At 37.8% G+C, this 26,676-nt stretch overlaps 3 protein-coding genes across 3 annotated transcripts in view; all 3 read right to left on the bottom strand.

Moving 5' to 3' along the window:
- Positions 1-2,610: 2,610 nt before the first annotated feature.
- Positions 2,611-11,357, bottom strand: LOC145487056 (capsule biosynthesis protein CapA-like). The gene is made up of 7 exons (XM_081465764.1): positions 11,235-11,357; positions 7,814-8,057; positions 7,129-7,273; positions 6,625-6,795; positions 5,078-5,314; positions 3,333-3,454; positions 2,611-2,902 (listed from the first exon to the last, which is right to left on the bottom strand). The coding sequence occupies exons 1-7, from the start codon at positions 11,293-11,295 to the stop codon at positions 2,752-2,754; spliced, it is 1,131 nt and encodes a 376-aa protein (XP_081321890.1). The 5' UTR covers positions 11,296-11,357; the 3' UTR covers positions 2,611-2,751.
- A 531-nt stretch (positions 11,358-11,888) lies between these two features.
- LOC145487595 (cilia- and flagella- associated protein 210-like) lies at positions 11,889-14,720 on the bottom strand. The gene is made up of 5 exons (XM_081466414.1): positions 14,144-14,720; positions 14,015-14,067; positions 13,743-13,898; positions 13,412-13,465; positions 11,889-12,210 (listed from the first exon to the last, which is right to left on the bottom strand). The coding sequence occupies exons 1-4, from the start codon at positions 14,187-14,189 to the stop codon at positions 13,412-13,414; spliced, it is 309 nt and encodes a 102-aa protein (XP_081322540.1). The 5' UTR covers positions 14,190-14,720; the 3' UTR covers positions 11,889-12,210.
- Positions 14,721-18,823: 4,103 nt separating this feature from the next.
- LOC145488007 (capsule biosynthesis protein CapA-like) overlaps positions 18,824-26,676 on the bottom strand; it is a 19,953-nt gene continuing 12,100 nt past the window's right edge. The window contains exons 3-7 of the mRNA XM_081466770.1: positions 23,991-24,135; positions 22,681-22,848; positions 21,133-21,366; positions 20,347-20,468; positions 18,824-19,265 (exon numbers count right to left, since the gene is read on the bottom strand). Of these exons, the coding sequence (XP_081322896.1) occupies positions 19,115-19,265; positions 20,347-20,468; positions 21,133-21,366; positions 22,681-22,848; positions 23,991-24,135 (820 nt within the window). The 3' untranslated portion in view covers positions 18,824-19,114. The remainder of the gene's footprint in view (positions 19,266-20,346; positions 20,469-21,132; positions 21,367-22,680; positions 22,849-23,990; positions 24,136-26,676) is intronic.

The following is a 26,676-nucleotide window of genomic DNA, read 5'->3' as shown; positions in this document are numbered from 1 at the left end:
AGCCCAAAAACATATGATCTAAGGAATGCCTGTCAGCAAGACATTGTGGGCATATGTCATCATCACATATCTTGGCTTTAAAAAAACTGACTTTTGTTGGAAGAATATTATGAATCATCTTATATTGAAACATTGTTGTTTTTATGTCACTTTTTATCTAGAAAGGTAGTTCGTACATCCTGGGAATATTATCTTGAGTAAAACCATATCTAATAATTTTTCTCTCAGCGGTTGGGGATAAGAAGATATTTTTTAGCATAATAGAGTAAAGACTGTTAGTGGAAATTTTTGTTGTGTTGTTCTCATTTTCTGCTACGTGCGAGGGAGTCCTTTTTATTGCTAGCTTCCAAGGGGCCGGCACAGAATTAATTAAGCCAAAATAAAGAATGAAGGGGGTTTCGAGATGAAATTTTTCAGAGAAAAGATTAAAAGGAAGGAAGTTATCGCTATTGTCGAGGAGATCGTCAACCCGTAGAATGTTTTTTTCTAGCCAGCTTTTATAAAAGGGTGCTTTACCATCTCTTATTATGTTGTGATTATTCCGCATTATTTCGTTGCGGGGGGAAGTATTCGTTTGAAAAGCAGACCTCGCGTTTTGCCAATATTTTAAGACGTCGCTACAGAAGTCTGGAAGGTTGTTAAATTGCAAAAGCTTGACGTTGTAGTTGCATTGTGAAAGAAATGATATTCCTCCAAGATTTTCAAACGCGACTTCAGAGATGATTTTCCGCGATGCGTCAGACCTGGATTGTACACGTGGTATCCAAGCAACGTTTAATGCTTTATTCATAATATTAAAATCGATCATCTTGAGTCCGCCTTGTTTTTTCTCTTCTATGATAGTTGACTTTTTTATCTTTGCCGGTTTCTCATCCCAAATAAAGTCAAAAATTAGTTTTTCAATTTCCGTGATAAAATGTTCAGGTATGACAAGAACAGACGCGTTATAAATTAATTAACAATTATTCCATGAAACCGCGTTGGATATGAAGTGATAAATAACCAACGAGCGCGTAGCGCGAGTTGGTTATGATCACTTCATATCCAACAAGGTCGAATGGAATAATTGTTTTAGTATATTCTTAATCGGGTTTTTGCCGCCGATTTTTATTTCAACAATTTTACAGAGCGGAAAATTTTTAAACTTGGCGCACTGTTTTCCATATAAGGTAAAACTCCGACTAATGGCTCATAGTCGGAGTTTTTGAGCCAATCAGAGAGCTAGAAATGCAATAGTCGGAGCTGAGAATATACTAATTTAGAATATCCGAACGCTTTAACCATGTTTATTTTTCGTTTTATATACTTATTTATCAGTAGTAAAACTAGCAACCTTTGTGGCATTATAGGTGTTGAAAATGGAATCCCAAAAACAGGGTTCCCACTCCACTGATAAGAAATCAGTGGGGAAATAGGTATGCTGTGTATATGAGGGTGGGAATGTGTGTGTGTATAACAATAGAATAATTTTAAGAAAATGAAATGTTAATATTAGTAGTTAAATTGAGGGAGAGATCTCTATAACACAGCACTCTCCAGCTCAATTACAGATTAAAATAGATGAAATGAAATGAAATAAAATAAGGAAATGTTAATAAGTTAACTGAAAGCAACCATACGTGTGAGATAGTATGATATGAAAAGCAAGGGGACCACGTCACGTCAACTGGTCACAACTTGAAATGGGACCACTTTGATATATTAGCAAAAGGTCGGACAGATACACATTGCAAGATAAAAGAGACTCTGCTAATAAGGGAATTAAAACCCGCCCTAAATGATAATGTAAGCAGCGAAAAGCTTTATCTTTATTAGTTTGCATTGTTTATATGCAAATTTTTCCCAGCTTCTGTCATTGTAATTGTTAATTAGTTACTTATTTTAAATTGAAATTTAGTTGTTACTTCTATTCCTAACGATCACTTCTGAAGATGTATGTTGAAACATACGAAACGTCAAGTAAATGAACTTTGTTTTTTAACATGCGTTTAATTGCCATGTTTATCACCGCAGTTTGCGTGTTATTCCTTATCATCATCGTTATCGTTATCATTATCATTATCCTTATCGTTTTCATTATCATTTTCATTTTCATCGTCACTATCTCTATCACTATTACTATTACTATAATTATGATTGTCATTGTCATCGTCATTGTCATTTTCATATTTGGTGGGCGTTTTTAATAAAATAGTTATTCCCCTCGGACTTGTTGAATATGAGATGATTATAGCCAGCTCGGCGCTACGCACCTCGATGTTTATCTACCATCTTATATCGAGCGTAGGTCTGTTTAGTTCGACAGGCCGTATGGTTCGACTGCGACTTTATGGTTTGGAATGGAGAAACCGCCGAGAATCTGACAAACATCTTTAACATTAAAAAAGTTGTATATTTCTTTAAATTAACGGTCTGCAACTTTTCAATAGGCGCTAGATATGGGAAGATGGTAGGCAAGATCTTCTACACACTGATGCCAGCTTGTTGTAGATATGTTGAAGCAAAACTCCTGGATGGTATAAGCTAGGATGTATTAGCTCGCAGTTTGTCTTCAAGCCAGAGAGCTTGCTCGCAAGCTTAATTATTGAAAGCTAATGAATCTTAACTTTTTTTTAAGGGAATTAAATGAAGATCAAATAGCGAAACGGTTCAAATCAGAGGTACAGTATTTAGGGCTCTTGCAGTAATTAAATTGAAATAGAAAATAACTTGTAAAAAGACGGCAGGCGTTGTGGTTTTCTTTATCTCCTTTCAACTCTTATGACATGGTTGGCATTGCTTATCTTCAACTCCGCAGACGAGAATCCATTTTGCTTTCTTTTTCGGTTCAGGATGAATTCGCTTGGTTTTCGGATCAAATGCGACTTTCAGGGGCAGATATTTTGCTCCCACAATGCCACTCCTAAAACAAGAAAAACAAAATAGAGCAACTTCAAAAGTGAGAAGAAATGTTCTTTGGTTGTTTTGGATAGACCCGCGCGGCTAAAGATATTTCAGACTTCAGCAACAAACAGATTTACGAATTCCAATAAACTTTTACCCTGTTCATTGAGTATTCTGAAAATAGTGGATTGAAAAGAATATTGTAGCTGAGCTGAGCTGTAAGGTACAGACCATTCATTCAACACTTTTTCACAACTTTCCAAAAAAATCAAACTTTAGTAAAAGTGGTATGATAAATATACTTATTGACTAAGTGAGAGAACCGGACAGGAAAATATGGCACTCGCTCTGGAAAATTTCGCTGTACTCAGTCCGTACCTCCTGACTTCGAGCTAGATATTTTCCCGTCCGACCCTCTCACTCGGTCAATAAGTTCATGTTATATCCACCTTGAGATGGTAACTTTCAGCATACGGGACGCTTTTAAATTCTCAGGGCTTTCAAGTACAAAGTGTTCGTAGGATTCTATCAAGAGTTTATCAGGTTTGTTACCCAAACGTCCATAAACTTCCTGGAAAAAAGGAACAGCAATAACAGTAATAAGGGATCGATAGAACATTGAAGAGCATCTGCGGCAAAGTAAAGGCAAAATCTTTAACATCAGAAGTACAAGCCAAAATAAGTGTCATTTCTTAAACATTTGGAACAGAGTTCAATCATCTATAAGAAAGTCTAATAATCAAGAGTCACATGAGGGGGGATACCGGGGGATACTCCCTTATATGGGCTATGGAGGTAGTTGCAGTCCCAAGTTATATGGTTTTTTAGCCGTTTTGGTCAGAAAAAGGGAATCGATTTTTGCCATTTTGGTCTTAACTAGGGGATGGTTTTTGCATTCTACTCTTGAATTGAGTATGTTTTTTTTAACAGAAGCTACTTGTTTTTTTCATCATTATCGATAAGACCATCAACAACAGCCCGTCACAATGCCATTAGCATCGATCTGAACTAGGGAACTAATTATGAGGCATGTCTGAACCAGAGTATTGATTTAAGGGTCAGGTCTTAAATAGGGCATCGAATTTTTGGTCAGGTCATAAATAAGGTAGGGAAAATCACAGATTTTTGTGCTAAATAGGGTAAGGGTTTTGGGAGGCAGGCCTCACACCCCTCCCAATTTTTCTAGGAGTACTCCCCCCGGGGATTTAAGTTTGCTCTAATCCTAAGGTTGGGAGGAGATTGACAATATCTTCTACGTAAAGGAAAACTTTTGCCTGTTCGCAATGTTCTGAACCTTTGCCTACGATTGGCAATCATGCGTGCTGGTTGCCATATTTGTTTGTTACTTCATCGTGCTGGCTGCCATATAGACAACTTAAAGCGACAACGACATGATAGAATCCTAAACGAAAGCCGAGAATTACAACCGTGAACAGCTGATTCGACCTGGTTTGGTCTCGTCAGCACGGTGTAACAGCAAAAAGTAAGGCAACCAGCTTGGGGACCAATTGTCTACTAAACGCACATGGTAATGACCTCAGATGAAACTCAAATCCAAATGTTTGCGGATCGGTCAATATCACATGCAAAACGCGTGACCATGAACAATAGACAAAAATACCCAGAATAGCATGTCGTTGTCGCGATAAGGAAATTACGGACAGACTAAAACTGTCCCGCAGAAAATACATGCCCGAACCGTGTTAAAAGTGAACAGCATATCGGATCAGCGTTCAGTGTGTTAAGTAACTATATTTGACACATCACTTGGAAGGGACTTTGTCACCGGCACTCATTCTGTCTGTTCGTCGATGTGAGGAAAGGGATATTTCCCTTCCGGCCAATTCGTAACTTTGCCATGATTTTCTTGGCTATAAAATCCTCCATAGGAAAAACGATGGGGACTGTTCATTTTACCACAATACCATGCGGAGCCTACGCAGCCCATAAAGTACAAGGAAGGTAATATTTTTGCAATATTTGCCCTCCTAGTTGTGCAAACGACATTTTGCATGCTAGGTTTGAAGATTTCAGAACGTTTCTGTATGTTTTAGTGAGCGTTGTTAAAGCTTTTGTGCGCTTAGAATTATGGGTAAATGTACCAGTCGCCATCTTTTTTCTTAAAGTAGGATTGAAGATTTTTTTTCAGAATGTTCCTTTTGTATGGGAATTGATAACTAAACGAACACCTTACCGGATTGCCGCCACCGATAGGACGGTTTGGGTAAAACAAGAAATTCCCCAGACTGTGTGCTATCACCTTGTTGTCTTCAGTAACACAGTGTGGTTGTAGCACGTGAGGATGTGATCCAATGATGACGTGTGCACCAAGTGACATCAGGTGTTTGTTAATACGATGCTGGTAGGGACGCGGGCCTAAGCAGCGTTCTTGACCATAGTGTATAAAGACGACTATGATGTCTACCTTAGCCTTTAGGAGTTGACAAAAAAGATTGACGTTAAGTTTTTGCGCCCTTGGTAAGGTTAACGAGCTAAACTTTTTGTTAATAAACACGTTTTGTACTTTTACTATGGTGGTTTGAACCTAAGAGCCTTAAAATGTTCTTAAGGTAATGCATTTCAAATCAGTTATCGTAACCGGAGATGCCCGGGAAACCTTGCAGGTTTTACCACGTTGCAACCACGTGCTTGCATACCTCAGAACGAAAACTTTGTAAGTCAATCTCAGCTTGGGTACGTTCTTAGCACCTTTGCCAATGTAAGCTTCTGTGTATTTTTTGATAGGCTAACATAAAGAAAGAAAGAAAGAAAGAGAATGGTTCCTAGATTGTTCACCCTTTGAACATAGGTTATGTTTGCACTTGGTACCTTCTTGGTGCGATTCTCGCGGAGCACCTAGTGTGAACACATCTTTTCTCACACCAGAATCCGAGCACAGTGTCCATGTCCGGGTACAAGGTCTCCACCTTGTACCCGGGCGCTAAGTGGTAATTGTAAGTATGTCCTTAGAATACCCAGTGTCTAAAAACATAACTGTTTTGTGTGGATGCCCAGCTACCAGCGCTAGAGCACCAAGTGTGAACACAACCATAGTCTTCTAAGGGTCTGTGTGGGACAATGAGAAGATATAGTTCACCCAACTATGACCTGAAAAGTAACACGTAAACAGAGTTGCGTGTTCTCAACTGACGTCATCTCATCCAGTGAGATTTCAAAGCCAAATCAACTTTCACTGGACCTTAACTCTGTTGTTGACATAAGCGGTATTTTTGCCAACTTCAAGAACTTTGAAAGTTAATTTTCACTTTTAAGCAAGGGCAAGTGAGCGCTGCGTAACTTTTGATCACGAATTCTAAGATGTACGGCATTGTGCCGCCAAACTTATGAAACTTAGCGCACGAGGAATTCAATAAAAAAGAAACAACAAAACAAAATGTCGTTTAGAATATATTTCAAATCAACTCAAACTTAAGTGAATTACAACGATTGCAAGCACTTTTATATCTCTGGATTCAAGCATTGCGGTATTTTAAAAGTATTCAACTGCGCACTCGGCGTCATAATCTCCCATTAAACATTGCAAAAGTAAACATAGCGGCGCCCAGAAAATTAGAAATCCTAAAATAGCAGAAGCGAAACGCCCACCATTCGTAACAGGTAAAGAATTATCTACTTCAAATCGCTGAAATAATCTAAATCAAACACCAAATTATGATATGAAACAAAACTGCTTTTCTTTTAGCCAAGATTCCCTTTAAAGATTTAAAACTGCAGTAACACCTGTTTTAGCTTGTTGAAGTCTCTTGTGGCGATGTCATCTCGGTAAAGAGCAGGACCAGAATTGAACAACATTCTCATTTCGGTACAGTTTTTGTCTATGGCCGCGGTTATGGAATCACAGTAACCAAGAAACCCTATCTTTATTCCACGTCGTTCCAGTATCAAAGGTTCCTGTAAATACGAGAAAGAATGAGAGAGTTAGAAAACTTGTAAATTAGAAGGAAGACTGAACTATCATAACAAACAGAAATTAGTCCTTTTGCTTACAGCCCGTTTGGTGGTGGGTCAGTTATGACAAACGGCAGCCCGCGAAACTTATTCAGGGCTTTTACTTAGCAAGGCACATCACCTTGGAGCACGTTAGGGGAAAAATTTATTACACCTCAGGTTGGCGGTCTGTAACGTACCGACCATTGTGGCTAATTGTCTAGCAATAGACCTGCCTCGCTCCTGAGCTCTCTCCTCCTTCACATAGCCTCGAAGATACCCAGTTTATTATTGTACCTGAGAAGAGTCATATTTGCCATAAGTGACGCCAAAATATTTCACTCTCGTCTTTTTAAGAACGTCAACAGTAAAGTTGACTCCTTCTGAACCAAAGTCGTTCAAGTGATTATTGGCTAGTGTCATAACATCAAATCCTGCAAAACTGAGAAGAAGCAAAGAATCATGTGTTTGAGTTACACTTATATGTTTTTCCATATTCTGACTGTTCCATGTAAACTAAACTCAGTGGCCCGGTTTTGTTTTGCTTGCCCTGTCGGCTGTTCTGCCTTCTGTTATTTCTTCTTTCTTTTTACCTCCCCTAGATCCGCCACTGCTTCTAGTGATATGGAAATCACTGAAGTAGATTGTTTTGGGAATAAAACTAAGTCTTGTTTCAAGGGAATAGCGAGGAAACACAGGGCTAAGCCGAAACAAGTTATGAATCAAATCAAATCAAATCAAAAACTTTATTTATCGAGGGTGACACGTAATAGTTTATCAACTAATAAATTTGTGGCTCTCTTAAATGTACTAAAAGTTAAAAATCTACTTTAAACAATAATCAAAGAATATTTCTAAATATTCCTACATTTTCTAAATATCTTAATATTTCCTACATATCTCGGAAAATTCTAAATATCCCAAAATGTATCCGGATATTGCTGGAAAGGGTTATTCAAGACTCTTGATACGATTATTATACCTCAATGCTGGGGCAGCCTCTGGACTCGCATCTAGTAAAACTAACTTTTTTCCTTTGTATATGTGGCCATAGACATCTTGGCTAACAAAAGGAGATTCCAAATTACCAACAGAAATATCAGCTTGTCTGATGTGTGGTGCAACCTCATTGAACGAGTCATTATATGTGTGATACTTGTGTTCCACGTAATATTTCACCGGGCCAGAGAAGGAAATATCTCCCACAAAAAGTAAAGTGACTTGATCTGCGAAGTAACATGAGAGAAATATCTTTAGAGCCTTACGTTAAGCTGTTGATGAGGCGTTGAACTGAAACAAGTTTAATCCTACAATTGCCTGAATATCGACGAAAAATTTCCAACAAATAGAAGGGTATGTCAGGAGGAGGATAATTGTTATTAATCAACATTAAAGCTCAAGTATGTTTTTTCTAAACTTCATTGTATGAAGTCTTGTTTTGTAACTAGCTATGACCTGCTTTACTCCTGTGTTAAATTTCGATCCCTGACTGTTTTCCTAGCCGATTAATTTTAATTAACACACGTTAGTTATTTTGCTGTTGTAAACAATTTTAAATTAATTACCAGAGGTGAATATAAGTATTGAATTAGGCGTTCTGATTGCTCGAGAAACTCAGCAAAACTTCGAGGGGAGGTTTTTAAGGTTACAATATACCTTCAGGGGTGTCTCGCGTGCAAGCGATGTAGCGCGTACAGTTTAAGCGGTAGATACCTAAACCCCTATATCAAATTAAAGCTTATAGAGCTGGCTATCAAACTGTACCAAGAATTTTGAAATGAAATGAATTGTCGAATTTTTCACGACCACTAAATGCGAGCGCCCGAATCACCTTTCGAAAGCTACAAGTCAAAGCGATTTTTGTTTTTCGCCAATTTCATTTTTTCCTCGGTTTCAGGGCCCAAAGTGCTTAATAAACGTGTCTGCGTTTTGCCATATTCAATTGCAGTTAAAAGTTACAGAACATTTTCGAAATAAGACGAAAAAAATGTAGAGGGATCGTACAAAAATCGCTCTCGAAGAAAAAAATATTTCGAAATTAACACTTCGCAGACACGCTTTTGTAGTTTATGTGTTATACTAGCTACTGTCCAAATTTGAGAGCAATTGAGCAAATTCCCTTTGAGTTATAACTCTTAAAAGTGCCTGCTTAAAGCAAAAAAAATTATTCGAGAAAACAGCACTAAGAAAAATCTTCTGCTTTGCAAACAAACTTCGCCCACAAACGCCTTCAAGTGGGTTCTCAGATAACTGAGCCAATCAGTGCAGGGAAAGTTTACTACCGTTAACGTCCTGGTGAATAGAATCTCCAAAAACCCTTGTGTTTCGCAATGCGCTCAAGGCGCCGAAGGTGGAGAGATAATTTTTCTGTAGCTCGGTTTTTCTTGAAGCTGGTCACTCTGGCAAAATGGGGAAGACGAAAAAGGATACGAACGTTAGAGTGGCTAGGCGAAGAAAACAGATAAAAGAAAGTGCGGCGGAGCAACTGCGCGTGGTCCAGCTATGCATGGATAATATTTCAATGGGTCTCAATGAGTCCAACGATTCGTCGATATCGGATTCATCGGAGTCTCTGTCAACATCCCTGTTATTACTGTCAAGTTCCCAAATTTATACATAACCTTTCTTTTCTCTTACCTCGATTTTTTTGCCCGCCTTATACGATAGCTATAGCTTCATTCGCGTGGTGAACTTTCATCTTCACTCATTGATATATTTTCACTCGTTGTTCGCTGTTTTCGCTTTTACGAACTGGTCCATGTTTCTAACGTGGTCTACCTTTACTTATAACTTAATAAAATTACACCTAATACCAAAAATGCTTGGTAGTCAGAACAACAATGCTGATCAACATGAGTAGTCAATTCGTGACATCCGTACAGGTAATTCCCGCGAAAATCGTCTTGGTTGATTTCCTACGCGCCATAGGGCTGTCAATCAAGATGTAAACTTTTACTTCCGGCGAAAACGTAAAACCAACATTTCTCCGTCAATATTTAGTCTTTTTCAAAATTCTTTTTCAGGAATTAGAGATTATTCTTCGACCACTACTTTGACCCAAAAATCCAAATTTGAAGAAAATTGCCGACCTGAAGGTGTACTGTAACCTTAAGCCAAGTCACCTTTTGCTATGCTTGCAAGTAAAATTGGCGGCTGGATATTTCAAATGCAAAACAAAAATGGCCTTTATTTGATCCAAACTGGGATTCTTGAAAATATTGATCGACAGTTATAAGTGTCGATTGACAGTTTTAAGTGTCGACCGACACTTACACCTGTCGATCGACAGTCACAACTGTCGATCGACAGTTATACCTAAGGATCGAAAGTTATCCTTTTCGATAGTTATTAAGTGTCGATCGACAGTTGTTAAGTTGATCGACAGTTATTAAGAGCAAATTTCGACAAAAATCAAACAAAATCAAATTTCTGCGCCAAGGCTAGAAAATTCAAACTCACTCGTCTTTTGCATATAGCTAGCCCCTAGCAAGAGTGCAAACAGGCTGTAGTTTTTTCCTTGAAATAGCTTTGTCTTTCCGAGAAAAACGACATTTTCGATTTAACCTTCAGACCCAATTTCATGCAATTTATAGAGTCCCAGCTGGGCTGAAAATAGGCTGAAAATCGACCATTTTCATTCGATTCGCATTTCGCAACCATTGAGCGCAGAAAAGCTGTGATACAAACAGCTTATTGGAGAACTATTCCTTGTCTAAAAAAGGACAATTTCAAGCATATTGGATTAATCTAATTATTTGACGGTAAACAAAACCAGAGTGTTGTCCAAAATTGAGTTAGTCAGTCGGTGAAAAGAATTGTCATTTTGACCATGTGCCATGTCTCCGAATTCCACAAGATTTTAGATTGTAACTATACTGCAATGAGGAATAATCAGAGGAAATCCTCTTGGAGCACAAATTACGAAAGAAGTCACTTATGGAATCACACAAAGCCTAGTCCTTGGGGTTTAAATACGAAATGTGATCAATATTTCTTCGATAATTTGAAATACTTTTTTTGAGGAGTTATCGGCTTCAAAATTTGTGCTAAAACACTGTGCATGAGCAGTATGGTTGTTTTGCTCTTGGGCAGTTAATCATTTTACTCGCCGTTTTTCTGTTTCTATATTTCGTGGCCGGATTTGCCAAATGCATAATTAAAGCTCAAAGGAAAAAAAAAATTGGTACATCTCAGCTACAGTCTCTTTCGCAATTTCTGTTTACTGGACGTTGATTTGTTAAAATAACACTACTTTTTGCTGTTAATTCTGTAGCAGTATTTGTTTACAGTTCTACAAATCTTTGTTCAGTGCGGTAAAAATGAGTCTCAACTTAATACTTTCAAGAATCCCAGTTTGGATAAAATGAAGGTAAATTTTATAAATCAGAATGAACGGTGCTTACCTTTCTTCGCAGAAACGGCCATCAAAGTCAATGACATTACAAAGTAAGCGATTAAATTCATAACGAAATTTTTTCTCCCTGGTAAGAGGCTTTGCTATTCAGTAAAAGTCGTTAATCAACCCATATTCCGTCACTTTCTACCCAGCAGAGAAATTTTAATTAATTATTGATTAGTTTACCCCTTATTTAACTTCCTTTCTAACCCTTTTTCGCATCTTTACAACCGGTAACAAATATGGAGGGGCGGGTGGGAGGTATTTTTAAACATAGCCTACTCGAGTCATGTATTGTTTCAACTGTAGCAAATTTTTCAACACTAAATGTTAAACCAAAACTGAACCAACATTTCGTTTATTTATTTGCAAAAGTAATCTAGCGATAACCTCAGCAACATTAATTAAATTTAAGTACCTGTTAAGATCCGTTAAAAATACACAGGGACGGTACTTCAGGGTTGGTGAGCTTGTCCGCTGTCTCATTTACGAAATGAAAATTGTAAAGCCCTGGTCAAACGGACTCGTAAGTAGTCGCAAGTAGCCACAAGTTGAACTTGCGTAGTATGGTTGGCGAAATGGTGCAAAATTCACAAAGTTTATATTCATTCACATTTAATGTTGTTATTATTATTCACGAATATATTTATTCACATTCAAGGACTAAATTTATGTTCAAGAAATATATTAATTCACATTTAACGACGTATTTCGTATTCAGGAATGTATTTACTCACATTAACGGGATGTATTCATTCACATTCAACGGTTTATATTCATTCACATTCACGATCGAAATATTGGTTCAACACGGTGCAATATTCATTCAACATTTTCTGCGCACCGCCTTCGCGCATCATTGGGTCCCAGCTCACGCTCAATAATTTCTGAACGCAATATGGTAGTACTGCTCTCTCAATGGCCTCCTTTCTTTTCTGTGCATGGTGTTTAACTTCTTCTATGTCAATCTTAACTCTTTCCTCCTCAGTTAAGAGTTAATTTAAGGACGGTGCCTACTAAATACAAAGGTTTTTGCACCGGGTTAAGACCAGGCGGAAAAAGTAGATCTTTGCAAGGGCTAGTGGAATCCACAAAGAAAAATTGGGGTAGCCACGCATTTTTTCGAGATAATTAGCCTTGAATCTCAACAAAAATGCTGACATCAGCGTTTTTCTGAAAAAAAGAAGGAAAGGATATTTCTTCACAGATTTCCTTAGAATTCGCCTTTACATACAGAAAAGCAAACACATCTATAAAGATCTTAAAAATGCATAGTAAATGGTAACCCAAAAACCATTTCTGGTAAGTTTTTTTATGACAAAATCGTTGCAACAGCGCTTTTAGCATGTCTGACAGTCTTCCTCTGGTTCAGCTAAAATACAGTCTAAATACCTTTTGCTCACCACCAGAAACTAGTCACATATTGAATAGGCTTGCCAATTCTATTTCATTACATAAAATGTAGGGGTAACCACGCGTTTTTTAAAGTTATTGATTTTTTTTAAAACTTTTATGGTGCCCGCTACATTTTTTCCTGTCACCTCCCCAGTAAGTAAAAAAATTGCGTATCTCGCACTTGTTTTGCGCGCGCACTACACCATCTGCAGGTACATGTTCACAGTTGGATTTCAGTATAATTTTCGACAGATGACAGCTAGTTTTTCAGCTGGAAGACGTTAACAGTAAGTGGTTAGCGATATGCTGCTATTCTGGTGTTCCTGGCATTAAACATGATTTGGTCACAATAGGAAAACTTTGCTTCCATTTTAGTCATGTACTTGGTGGCGTAGTTGATTGCGTCAATGTCAACCCTAGCGCGCGCACATGCTTGAACTATGTCTTGCGTGATGCGCAGAACGTCTGCGCACTAACAAAAGTAGGCACCGTCCTTAATTGCCATCCAAATCTTAGTAACCAAGAGTGATGGTCATACTGAAGGACTGTATCAACCCTACGTCCTGACGCTCAATGTATTTTTACTTTTACATATTTTGCCATTAAATTAATTAGAGATTTCTTACATGAATCGGAGTATTCACAAAATTTTGAAGTAGGTGACTTTAATGTTGGCAAAGATAACTGATTTTTTTTTCATCTTTTTCTAAAGAAACAGCTCAGTTGCAAAGCAAGATCATGAAGTAAACTGTGGCTTTACACATTTAAGATTTGTTTTTTTTTCCTTACCTACTCCTTCTCTTCTCTGAGTTTCCGAGCTTGTAGCTTCTTCAGTCTTTGTCCCTTCAATAATATGTTGAAATGAGAATAGGATCTTACTTAAGTTGTTAACTAGTTAAGAGTCAAGTAGAAATTTCAATTTTTCATCGTGCTTGTTACTGGGGAAACAGATTACACATACATGTAAGCTTGCATGTATTAAAAGTATGATCACAAAAATCTTTATTGCCTTTCAAGAGTTTTAACAGATCTTTATTTGATCTATCACTTTTTAAATTCAGTTTCCTAACATAAGCGTTTACGAAAACAAACGCGCACACTAAATACGGAAATATCATACCTCGATCGTATTTTCCCAATGTTTTACCGACTCCTTCGACAGAGCATGGAGTTCTTCCCTTTCCTGTCTCTTCGCTTGCAATCGCATTTGCTCTTCGTTATAATGTGAAAGACTATTTTGTATTCGCCTCCATGCTTCTGGCTGGAGAACTGTTACCTAAAAACAGATCATTGTACAAGAGTTAGGACAGATTCCTTTGTTGAGCGACAGAAACAACTGAACGACAGATTTCAAGAAACTTGTGTCTCGTCGACAGTAAAACTCTATCTCACCTCTCGCGGATCAACTCCTTCAGGAATGACACTTATATTTGTTCCACCCATTTCTAAACGACGAAAAGGTAGAAAAATAATTTAATTTCACATATCATTCAAAAATAAGCGTTTATGAGACGAGATTACCTCTTCTTTGGCCTTCTCGCCGACCATGCATGATTCTTGACGCCATCTTGGTTGAAGTTGCTTCTTGCAGTGGTCAGAAGTTTGCCTTCGTTTCCAAGGCGACTTCCTAGACAACATTTCATAAACAGTGGGAGACTGGGTCGAAAGGGGAAGCCTGGGAACGAAAAGTCCGTTTATTCCGTTCAGCAACGAACGCGGGATCACATAACGCCTAGAAATCGGGTCTAAGGGACGAAAAATTACAGCGAAAAAAATATATCGATATGATCCCGACTTATTTTCGGTATGAGCGACCGGTCACGTTATAATCCACCGGGAATTTATTTAGTGGGTGATTCCATCGAAGAAGAACGAGTATTTACAGTTTTCTAAAACTTTAATGGCCCAGGTCACTTGGTAATTCTGTTATGAACATTACAAGAATACAATAAAAATAAATAAATGAATAAGAATTTAAAACAGGGAGTCATTTTCCGCTCTTTGGAGCATTATGGATAGCGCTAGCTATATATTAGATTCATGAAGTTTTCATTGAGAACTTTTAATTGAAAAAAGTAACTACGGTATAATTTCTCACAAAGGCATCCATCAAATAGAATTTAATCTTACATTTTAAACTGTTTCAATTTCTCAATTGAAAAGGAATTGACGAAACAATTATGAAACAACTTGAAGAATTCGCTGCACGGGTGCATACCCAGCATTTTCATTTTATTATATGGCTTTCGGGGAAATTTTTCCCGCGGGATACGGCGGGTAGTCCCGAACGAGCAAGATAGCTCCATCTTGCCCGATCGGGTAGCCAATCACAGCGCAGGATTTGATTCATCTTGCCCGCTCACGAAGCTAACCATATAATAAGTGCTCTTAACAGCATTTCAGATTAAATATCTCATTTTTGACCCGTATGTGATTTAAATTCATACTTAAAAAAAGTAGGGGTAACCGCGCTGTTTTAGGTAAAACATTGACAATCATGTTGTGTGCGCCGGTGCAAGCGGCTGTGCGAAGGTGGCTTACTACAGTTTTTCGGAGACTCAGTAGCGCGCGCTATGATTGCCTGCCAGATGTCAGTATTTATTAAATCCATTTTGAAATCACTGGCTATCCTTGCAATCTGATTGGCTCTCAATAGTGCGATTTATTCACGAATCGCACTATTTTTTGCTCTAAATCGCATCTTTTTCTCAGCCATTGAGAATGGGACAGTAAAACAAAACAACAAATCAGATTTCAATATTAGTTTAAAGTAAACAATAAAATTTCAGGAAAATGAAAGGCAAAAAGCCATTGTGTGGAGAATTTAGCAACTAGTATTGCCAAAACTCTGTTGTTATTGTGGTTTTTTTTTCCAAAAAACTTGACGAATGTAATTAATTACAGTTTCTAAATGACGATTATCAGCTCCTTCAGGCTGAACACCAACTTTAATGGAAGTTTCCAACTTTCAGTGTCCATTTTGACGAATATTTTGGCGATTTTTCTTCAACATCTGCTCAAAATCCGTATGATACCGAGTCCAGTAAAACATAAACAAACGAAAACCACACAACAACAAATTCAGGGCCATCTCAAGAAGGTAGATGTTTCCAGGTTTCTGGTAGTTTCAAACGAAGCAACAAAAGAGCTCAACTCTGTCGCTGTGAATAAACATAGTCAAAATACGCCTCGCTCCACAAAACAGTGAATGAATGAACGTCTTACGAAGCTGGTGTTAGTCCCGCCATCTTGGAAATATCTTGAAACAAATGGCGCCGCAAGAACTTGACAAGGTCCTGAGTATTGAGTCTTTCGCCGAGGTCACAAAAAGAAACGGAGATGATAACGAGCTGGACTCCCTTAAAATCATGCCATTAAACGGTATGAAAGAAAAAAAAACGTACCATCCACTGGGCATCGTGCACTCGAGGGAGAACTCAAAAGAAATCCATCGCAGAATTACGCAGGATGCACCATCAAATTCCTTCTCCAAAGACAATGAAAAGTCTCAACCTCAACCACAGAAGAAAGAAAGACCTTCCATCATTGATTCAACCGACGAGAATTGAACTTTTATACCTGAAGCAGACTATTTTCGTTCTGACTTCAAAACCGCTTGTTTCTTTGTCATGCTCGGATGAGTTTTCGTCACATGACATCGTTTTGCATACTAAATGAGACGTAAAAGCGTTTCCGGTTCCGCTTTTTTTTTTTAACAAACCGGCTACTGGAACAATACACCAAAAGTCTAAAAATTACGGCGATAAAATTGTGCGATTTCAAAATGGATCTAATAAAGTGGCAATTGAACATCATGTGCAATTTTGATCTGAAATCATACTTGTGATTTCAGACCAAATTGCACTCCACTCAGTTCAATTACCATTATTAATCGCGCGTGCAAAAATGATGTAAGTAACTCTAAGAAGAAACGAAAACCACTTAAGCCCTGGAAAGGCATAAATCACTTCGGTATACGTAGCAATAGTGTCTAATTTCGTTCAGACATGTGTTTAAGCCTAGGGCCTTAAAAATATGACAAAAAAGCTCGATAAACAACCGGTAAAAGTGCTCTAATTTACTCTTGCTTTCTCGCACGCGATACATGGCGTCACATGAGTGCGCGCTTAAATAAAGGGCATGCGCAATTCAATTCTCGTCCAAGGCTGTAAAAGTCAGTCTTTGATCAAGTATTGTATATAGACTTAAGCAAACAGTAAATAGAGAAAGGAAAAACATATTGGAACATTTCAGAGGTTACAACAATTACTGTTGTTGTACAGAAAAGATGTGAGGTCTTTTTCCCTAATGTTCTTTTTGAAAGATAAATTCGATATTCAGAGAGCCTTTCAATTTGTTATCTAGTTTCGACCATATGCGCGGTCCTTGATATCTTAGAGAATGTTTTCTATAGTTTATAGTATTAAAGATTGGGATATCAAAATCACCATTTCTAAGTGAATAACTAGTGTTTTTCTGCTTAAATAGTTCGTCAACAATACACGGCGCGAGGCCATATTTTACTTTGTACATTAACGGCCCATTAACCGATCTTTTCGAGTCGTTGCTAAGGAAAATTTAGTCTCATATAACCTCATCATTTTTAGTTAGTTCAGAGGCATTTCATGTGTTTCAACTTTTTCATGATCAGTAACACTAGTGATGACGTCATCAGGCCACGCCCATGCTCATGTGACTAATACAGAAAAAATGCAAAGGCTCCCAGGTAAATTACTTAATCGGGATTTTTTTCATTGATTTCATATTTTAATTGAAATCCTCATTACGCTATGCATCGATTTTGTTTCATTTCTAAAAGGTCAGATTTTGAGAGCATTTCAAAATATTGAAAAATTCGTAATTTTCTGGAAAAAGCATGATTTCGAAAAAGGAATGCATAGCTATGTTTCCAACGTTGGCTTTAATCGAAATTCGTCGAGAAAGGCTGGATTTAATGAAAAACCGCGTTTCCTTTAGCATTTAAAGAAAGCGGCAGTGCGCCCGATACCTATTGGAAGTTACCCTATCAGCGCGTGCGCAATTTACACTACCAGCGCACTTCGGTAGGATCAAACAAAGCCACACGGAGTTAGTTTTTCTCTTTCTATTGCTCTTGTTTTTCTGTCTTTCTCATATTTTGTCTTTGCCTGTACTTTTTTCACTTTGCATTTTGCGAAACACAAAGAAAAACATCTAAAATGTATACGAATTTGCAAGTTTTTGAGTTTTTATTTTCCGTGCTCAGGCTGACGTATGTGACCGGAAGTAAAATTTCACCTCCTTAGCAACGCGCGCGAGCGCGCGCATGAATCGATTAATGGCCCTTTTAAGGTGGCCGAACACAGTTTTCGCCCGCGCTTTTGCTGATGCAACTCAGCGCACGCACAAGGATTGCAAAAAATAAACACGCCGTCAATACAGCGATCATTTTATTTACTCAAAATAAATAAATAAATAAAATAAATATACATTTATATAGCGCCATTTTCCACTAATTGTCCATGGCGGTTTACAATACTTTAAAATTAAAATCCTAATTCTTTAAAAACCTAAAATCCTAAATCCTAAAAGTTAAAATCTTAAGAATTAAATACGCTATATAATACAATTAGGCTACAAATAAAAAGTAAAAACTACAAATCAAATGCACGCTTAAAAAGATAAGTCTTAAGATTAGCCTTAAAAACTGCCTCTGATGATGAAAGTCTGATCTGGAGGGGTAGTTTATTCCAGAGCCTTGGTGCCGCCACGGAAAAAGCCCTTTCACCATACGTTTTAAGATTTGCTCTAGGCTCATCAAAACCCGCACTATTTGTGCTATTTTATATTCTATATCAGCGTGCTTTATAGGGAAATTGTCTAAGGGATTAGTAAAGATATTTTCACATTCATAATTTGCTATTATGACTCCTTGTTCCTTGTGCTATTTTACTCTATAATTGAACGCAGTGTATTAATGGCTTTAGTCTTTTATCACAAAGGTATGTCAGAAAAGGTAACGATGCAAAGAACCCAGCAATTCGCAGCTTTTTATTTGTTACCGAAAGAACCCAGTTAAATGCAGCGCATGCGTAGTAAGTCAAAAAATTGCGACTGAATGAAAAATTCCACTCTCGGAAATACGCCTATTTCTCGAGAACCACTGATTAGAATTTCACGAAATTTGGCAGGAAAATACTTTAGGAAATAACTAACTGGAGTATTGATATGGTTGGCGATTTTGTCGGTGATTTAATAGTTGTATGAGCCTGGCATCTGAGTCCTGGTGAATGCCAGTCTGGGTCAGTAAATTGTCAAAATGTTCTTAAAAATATTTTACGCGGAGTAACGATTATAATCAAATTATGAATGTGAAAATATCTTTACTAATCCCTTAGACAATTTCCCTATAAAGCACGCTGAAATAGAATGTATCGAGGACTACATTCGAAGGCATTATAACTAAACAGGTGCCTGATTGAAATGGATTTCAGAAGCTCCCATAAATTGTTTTCAACACGTATCAAAGTTCTGGCATTGTTTATCCTCATCCCCACAAACAGTAACCCATCCCGGGTCTTTTTTTGGTACAGGATGAATTCGTTTGGTTTTCGGATCAAATGCAATCTTCAGGGGCAGATATTTTGCCCCCACAACACCATCTCTGAAAGAAACGAAGGATTCTAGAAATTAGACATTATTGGGACCGTACTTTCTTTCAGGCAGATAAGCGGCTCATCCCTGAATACCAGGGTCGTAGTTAGGATTTTTCAAAGGGGGAGGGGGGGTCATACTGTGTCAAAGTGAGGTTGTTCACGTTTTCGCCACTCGTTGTAGGTTGTTTGCTTTAAAAAAGCTTGCAAAAGAGGGGAGGTCACGGGCACCCCAGGTCTCCCTGGTTACTCCCTTGGGTACCGTCCGTTTTGACGACGCTTTGTTGATGCGTGACCAAGCTCTGACCTGCCTGGCAACCTTTGTTCAGGTACCAGATAAACCAATAAACTTTTTTTTTTAGTAATATCCTTTTTTATAAAAATATCGAGGTTAAAATTGGCGATATTTTCTGAGAATTGTTAAGATTTTGTTGAGGACACTTTTTTGCGGGTTGATGGGAAATAAAATACATTAAAATCACATGTTTCTAAGTTAATTTTATTTTGCCTTAAAAATCGTAATATTTTTTTCTAGCATAACATAACTGGCTAACAAAATAGCGAGAAAAAGTGCGCTAAAAAGCACGTGCACAATGTACCACAAAACAGACACCACACAGTTATATCGATCGGATAGTTCAATTCCTTGTCACGTCCGATTTATTTAACTCAAACACATGCACTGTTATTTAAGAACGCAGACAATAATATTTTTAGTCTAAAGTGGGCAGAAAAATAAGAATATCCAGTCTGGACATGAAAATTATACATTTTTCCTTTTTTAATTTAAAAAAAAAAAAGAGTGCAAAGGATGATTATGGCAAGACAATTTTCATGCTAAATTATTTTCCACGTTGGATGATGGAGCGGTCTTCATAGAGTTTTGTAAAACCAAAACCAAACCAACTACTTATCAAAAAGACTACTCAGCCAAACCGAAGTAGAACCAAAGCCAAAACCAAAACCAAAGTAATTGCCCGATTATTTTCGACACTCAATTGAAAACAGCTTGAATTGGGAAGCAAGACTGTTGTTTGCTTTAGCCTAGCTTGAAGTATCTCTAAGCATGTTTACCTCTTAATTAATACGTACCTAGATATAGTTACTTTCAACATCTGGGTTGCTCTCACACTCTCACAGTTTCTGAGGACGCAGTGTTCGAACGACTCTATCAAGAATTTATTGGGTCTTTTGCCTAGTCTTCCATAAACGCTCTGCGAAACAAAAGAAATTAAAGCGGAATAAACAACGAGAAACTGTTAGAAAACTGGAGAAAGGAGAGAGCAAACGAAACAGTAAAGTTAACGAAATAATTGTGCAAAAGATTATAGTATTTCAAAAAGAAGTATTTGAAATCACTACTCCTCCTCCTCCAAATAAAATACTCATAAAGATACTCAAGAATAACAAAAAATTGCGAAATGTGCACATTATGACACGACAACTACAACTGGTAAGCTGTAAGTTCGCTGTTTAATGGACTAGTAGAAAGTAGCCCAAAGAAGATACGCAGGCTGACTGGTTTAAAAATCATGTTTCTATTAGACAATCAGCGGTCGTTAGTTCGTTAACAAGCGCACACTGCTAGGCTACTCGCACTCTGCAACAGAATAGATAGTGATTAGCGCAGCCAATCAGAGAACGGCATTCGTGATAGAACGCTACTAGATTTAACTCGATTTAACTCGATAGAAATAGAGAACTCGTGGAAGTTTCGGAGAACCCGTAAAAGCTCTGGAAACACTCGCCTACCGGCTCGCACGGTTCCCACAGCATTTCTTGTTCTTCGAAACTTCCACTCGTGTGTTTATAACTCGTTAGAGACACGGGGAACATCTTCTCTATTTCTCAATTATCATTAGCCATCAAAAACCTTACCGGATCGCTTCCACTCATCGTCTCCTTTGGGTGAAACAAGAAATTCCCGAGGCTGTATGCTATCAGTTTGTTGTCCTTGATATAATGAGGTTGCAGCACGTGCGGATGTGCTCCAATGATGATTTGCACACCAAGAGACGTTAGGTGTTTGTTTATATGAAGTTGGTACGGAAGTGGTCTTAGATAGAGTTCTTCACCATAGTGGATGAAGACAACTATGATGTCCACGTTAGCCTTCGAGAGTTAAATCAAAAATTCACTGTTAGTGCTTTCCTATGGTTGGTAATGTCAGTGAATTACTAATTGCTGGAGGTGGCAGATCAGTTGTCTGGCAATCTCTTTCAGCAATACAAGCCCTTTGCACAACTCTGCCGTTACATATAAAGGGATATGCCTGTTAAGGTTCAGCAGTTAAAGGGCTAGGTCAGCCAATTTTAGGCCATTTCAGCCCTTACCAACTGATTATATTTAGGTTTACTGGATCAGTATAGCAAAGGATGACTTTTTACTTTTTATTATTGCTTAAAACACAGTTACAAGAGGGATACGAACAATAACATAGTTAATTACACTAACGTTAACGCTTACACTACTCACTAACGCTAATTACGAATTTACATTACATTCACAGTCAGCTAGATCTAATTAACGGTACGGTTGATAATATTTAGCTCTTATTAACCGAGCAGGAGGTCTGTATGGGAGAATCTTGACCGAGGTCTGTACACACGACCGAGGTCAAGATTCTCCCACACAGACCGACTGAGCTCGGTTAATAAGATGTTTATTACACGGCAAACAAGAAAAAAATAATTCGTTTAATGTAACTGGTTTGTACTAGCTGACAATTTGCTTGCGAACGGCGATGAGCTGAATTTCAATCTGCCAAAGTTTGCTTGTCCTCTTTACAGTTTTTTTTTTTTTAATTAGGCTTTTTGTCGTTTCCACTAATATTTGTAGAAGAAAATAGTCAATATTTTTGTATTTTAGGTTGACATTTTTTCACCCAAAACGTAACCGTAAAATCTAGACCGCGGTCAATATCGATTTAAGCCAATCAAATTCGAGAATTCGGTAGTTCTCAGTCCTTGTGAGACACAGCCATATAATAAAAACCTATACTAATTTGTACGGATACATTTATAAATCAGTATATGCATATAAAATTATATACCTGCTACTAGGCTATTGAGAAACTTGAAATATTTACGACAACATGTTTTGCCATTTTTTTTAATGAATAGATTTTTTATTGTTCTTGTTTGCAATTAAAAGTGCTAGTTTTTTAGTTTCTTTTGTTTTGGCCTTCAGTAAGGATAAAGACTGCTTGATATTTTTACAACGGCATAAATAAATGGTATATTTCCCAAGAACGATTATATGATTTAACAAACAATTCCCTGGGTTGTCATCGGAGATACCAAAAAGGATCGTTATTTCATCAAGCTTATGAATTTTCATATTGTAAGTATTTAACCAACAAATAACAGAAACTCAAAAGTTTTTAGTATAGGCACAAGTGATTAGAAGTTAAAATATTTCAACAACCTTCTTTAGATTCTTGACGTCTCTAGTGGCAATATCATCTCGATAAACAGCAGGACCAGAATTGAACAACATTCTCATTTCTGTGCAGTTTTTGTTTATGGATACGATGATGTCACAGTAACCAAGAAATCCTATCTTGATGCCGTTTCTTTCCAGGATCAGAGGTTCCTATAACAAGAGGGCAAACAATTGATGTAAGATAAATTTCTGTGCGTCTGTAGACGGGATGTTGGATTGTTGAAGTTGACTCTCCCATATGAGATGATAAAGGATCGGAAAGACCCTTGATGTCAGCTTCAGTGATTTTGCTCTGCTCCAAGACACGTTTGCTAACAAGACTTCGTAAGAGCAGGAGGAACACAGAAATTAAATCGGGCTCTTACCAAATGCATAACATGGTTCACTCGGAAAGAATGATATTAGCTAACAGACTTGCACTTACTTAACAGAAGGACAAAACAGACGATTTGATTGAGGCCCCGAGCTACTGTATTTCTTTTCATTCCAAGCTTTCGCCGATCAACAGCATGGCCAAGGAATACAAAAAGGCCTCAAATGAAATCGTAAATCTAATCACCCAACATATTACCGAAGGACAACTTCAAACTTTTACTACAAGGAATGAGTCTTTAGTTCAGATCAAGATCCTATATCCAAGAGAGAGCGGCACAGAAGATAGCCGAGACAGAATAACTGTCATAAAAACGTAATTAACCTTCACATCATCGGCATCCGTCAATCTCGGGTGATCATGGATCTGCACCTTAGAGGGTGTTCTTCAGCTTGTGTTGGAATAACGCTGTCGATCAAGAACTAACGAGCCCCACCTGCCCGGAAATCTTCACAAGGTAATTATGTAAGAGGCTCAGTAAAACGTCAACCTTCAGCCATCAATGTCGCAACCTTAATTTCCATCGTTTAACGAAGATGTGACGTGGGTAAGATGTGTGCCCATCAAAATTACCTTTGTTAATGGAGCACCGTCACGGTTTGTTCATCTTGAAAAGTTTAGCCCAAATTTTCAAGTTTGTCGTTTGTAATCGATGTTAGTCTTCTCCATTCTTAACCATCCTTTCTCCTTTATGGTTGACCATTTCTTTTTTGTGTTTTTCTATCTTAGTGAACTAGTATTTTCAGGTTTCTTCAAATTTAAAGCTAATTCTGTACGTGGCCAAAATGACACAAAATACCGTGACTAAGCTCCTTTAGGAAATCGCCACCAGTGCCAACTTTGATATAAGTTTAAGACCAACAAGTGATAAAACATACACATCCAAGAATATATACCGAAAGAAATGATAAAACTGTACCTGAGATGAGTCATATTTGCCAAAACTTATGCCAAAATATTGAATCCCTATGTTTTTGAGAATATCCACGCTGAAGTTGGCGCCTTCGGAACCAAAGTCGTTGAAATGATTGTTGGCGACTGTGACTGCGTCAAATCCTGCAAAACTGAAAAGAAGCAGAGGTTTATTTCAGCCAAATGATAAAATCAATATTTTAAGTTGGCTTGAGGTAGTCTGTGTGTTGACCTGTGAATTAATAAATTGTGATAACAGCTTTTATTAAATCCATTTTGAAATCACTGGTTATCCTTGCAATCTGATTGGCTCTGAGTGGTGCGATTTATTCACGAATCGCACTATTTTTTGCTCTTAATCGCATCGTTTTCTCAGCCAATGAGAATGGGACAGTAAAACAAAACAACCAATCAGATTTCAAGATTAGTTTAAAGTAATTAATAAAATTTCAGGAAAATGAAAGGCAAAAGGCCATTGTGTGGAGAATTTTGCAACTACTATTGCCAAAAGTTTGTTGTTGTAGTTTTTTTCCCAAAAAAAATGACGAATTTAATTAATTACAGTTTCTGAATGACGATTATGAGCTCCTTCAGGCTGAAGACCTACTTTAAGGGAAGTTTCCAACTTTCAGTGTCCATTTTGACGAATATTTTGGTGATTTTTCTTCAACATCTGCTCAAGATCCGTATGATACCAAGTCCAGTAAAACATAAGCAAACGAAAACCACACAACAACAAATTCAGAGCCATCTCAAGAAGGTAGATGTTTCCAGGTTTCCGGTAGTTTCAAACGAAGCAACAAAAGAGCTCAACTCTGTCGCTGTGAATAAACATAGTCAAAATGCGTCACACTGCACAAAATAGTGAATGAACGAACGTCTTACGAAGCCCGTGCCAGTCCCGCCATCTTGGAAATATCTTAAAACAAATGGCGTTGCAAGAACTTGACAAGGTCCTGAGTATTGAGTCCTACGCCGAAGTCACAAAAAAAACGGAGATGATAACGAGCTGGACTCCCTTAAAATCATACCATTGAACGGTATTTAAAAGAAAAAAAACGTACTATCCACTGGGCATCGTGCACTCGAGGGAGTTTCACAACTCAAAAGAAATCGACCGCAGAATAACACAGGATATGCACCTTTAAATTCCTTCTCCAAAGACAATGAAAAGTCTCAGCCTCAACCACAGAAGAAAGGAAGGCCTTCCATAGTTGATTCAGGCGACGAGAATTGAACTTTTATCCCTGAAGTACACTATTTTCGTTCTGACTTCAGAACTGCTTGTTTCTTTGTCATGCTCGAATGAGTTTTCGTCACATGACATCGTTTTGCATACTAAATGAGACGTAAAGACGTTTCCGGTTCCGCTTTTTTGAAACCGGCTACTGGAACAATACACCAAAAATCTAAATTTAAGGCGATAAAATTGTGCGATTTCAAAATGGTTCTAATAAAGTAGCAATTGAACTTCGAGTCGTGCGATTTTGGTCTGAAATCATATTTGTGATTTCAAATCGAACTCGCGCTGCGCGCTCGTTCGATTTTGAAATCACGCGTATGATTTCAGACCAAATTGCACTCCACTCAGTTCAATTACCATTATTAACAGAGAATACGCAGTTACTTGGTTTCAACGGTAGAGTTTAATCCAATAGGGACTTTAAGACACGCTACGGCGAGGTGCTACTACGGCTACTTTGGCCGTGAGGGACTAGGCTGACAACAGTGTTTTACCCGCCAAACTCAAATGACTAAGATTTTGCTGTACGGCAACGGTATGTGCAGTCTCTGCGTGTCTTTGCAAAAATGATTACATTCAAGGAAACCAGATATCATTCTACTTTCATACGAAACAGGCTTGATTAATGACAATGATTTCCTTCTCTTGTATCCGTCTTATATCTCCCATAACTCAGATTTGCCTTTTAGTATAGAAATAAAAAACGCGCCCGAGTGCATTGTTGAGTTATATAAGCACGCGGGAATTTTTAAGAACACGAGAGAAGTGCATAGAGAAGCACGAGGCGCAGCCGAGTGCTTCTCGCACTTCTCGAGTGTTCTTAAAAATTCCCAAGTGCTTATATAACTCAACAATGCACGAAGGGCAAGTTTTTTTATTTCTTTTATAAAATGTAAACCACCACATTAACATAAAGACATATTAAACAAGAAAAGGATTGCGAATTTTAATTAATCAAAATAAGTATTCTCCTTACATGTACATGCTTTCTTTTTATTGGCTTAAATGCTGAATGAAAAGTAAAACCGTTCCTTTGTGGCAAGAAACAAACGTTTTCTCTCCGCTTCTGTCAGTTCTGCAAACCGTTTTTTCTTTGGAACAGGTGCCTCATTTTGAGACTCCTTAACGCTGCTACTTTTCTCGACGTTCAGGAATTCGAACCCGAGTTGAAACCGTGGAAATTCTTCAGCCATAATGACGGACGGACTAGCTGATTCTCAAATTTTGTCCAGGGCAAAATTTTCGTGACGTAGCTTGCGTGCATATGTTGAGTTATAATGCACGCGCGTGACGTAAGCAGAGTGCTTTATGGAGCTATAATGAACTCGAACTGACCAATCACAGCGCGCGCAATTACTCGAACATTTTATAAAACTTGATAGAACCGCCTGTAACTTCAACCACAAAACAATATACAAACTCTGATATAAAAAAGCTCGATTTCAACACG

This window comes from Orbicella franksi, chromosome 5, assembly GCF_964199315.1.
Source record: "Orbicella franksi chromosome 5, jaOrbFran1.1, whole genome shotgun sequence".
Lineage (NCBI taxonomy): Eukaryota > Metazoa > Cnidaria > Anthozoa > Scleractinia > Merulinidae > Orbicella > Orbicella franksi.
The sequence above is the reverse complement of the archived record's forward strand: the minus strand, read 5'-3'. Positions and strand labels throughout refer to the sequence as shown.

Excerpts from the sequence above, each read along its gene's own strand:
- LOC145487056 (XM_081465764.1), bottom strand. The coding sequence starts at position 11,295 with ATGAATTTAATCGCTTACTTTGTAATGTCATTGACTTTGATGGCCGTT. Across the intron at positions 7,274-7,813 it reads GAGGCTGCCCCAGCATTGAG|TTTTGCAGGATTTGATGTTA; the intron begins GTATAATAATCG and ends GCTTCTTCTCAG. Across the intron at positions 6,796-7,128 it reads GCAAATATGACTCTTCTCAG|GAACCTTTGATACTGGAACG; the intron begins GTACAATAATAA and ends TCGTATTTACAG.
- LOC145487595 (XM_081466414.1), bottom strand. The coding sequence starts at position 14,189 with ATGGCGTCAAGAATCATGCATGGTCGGCGAGAAGGCCAAAGAAGAG. Across the intron at positions 14,068-14,143 it reads GCGAGAAGGCCAAAGAAGAG|AAATGGGTGGAACAAATATA; the intron begins GTAATCTCGTCT and ends TTCGTCGTTTAG. Across the intron at positions 13,899-14,014 it reads AAGGAGTTGATCCGCGAGAG|GTAACAGTTCTCCAGCCAGA; the intron begins GTGAGATAGAGT and ends ATCTGTTTTTAG.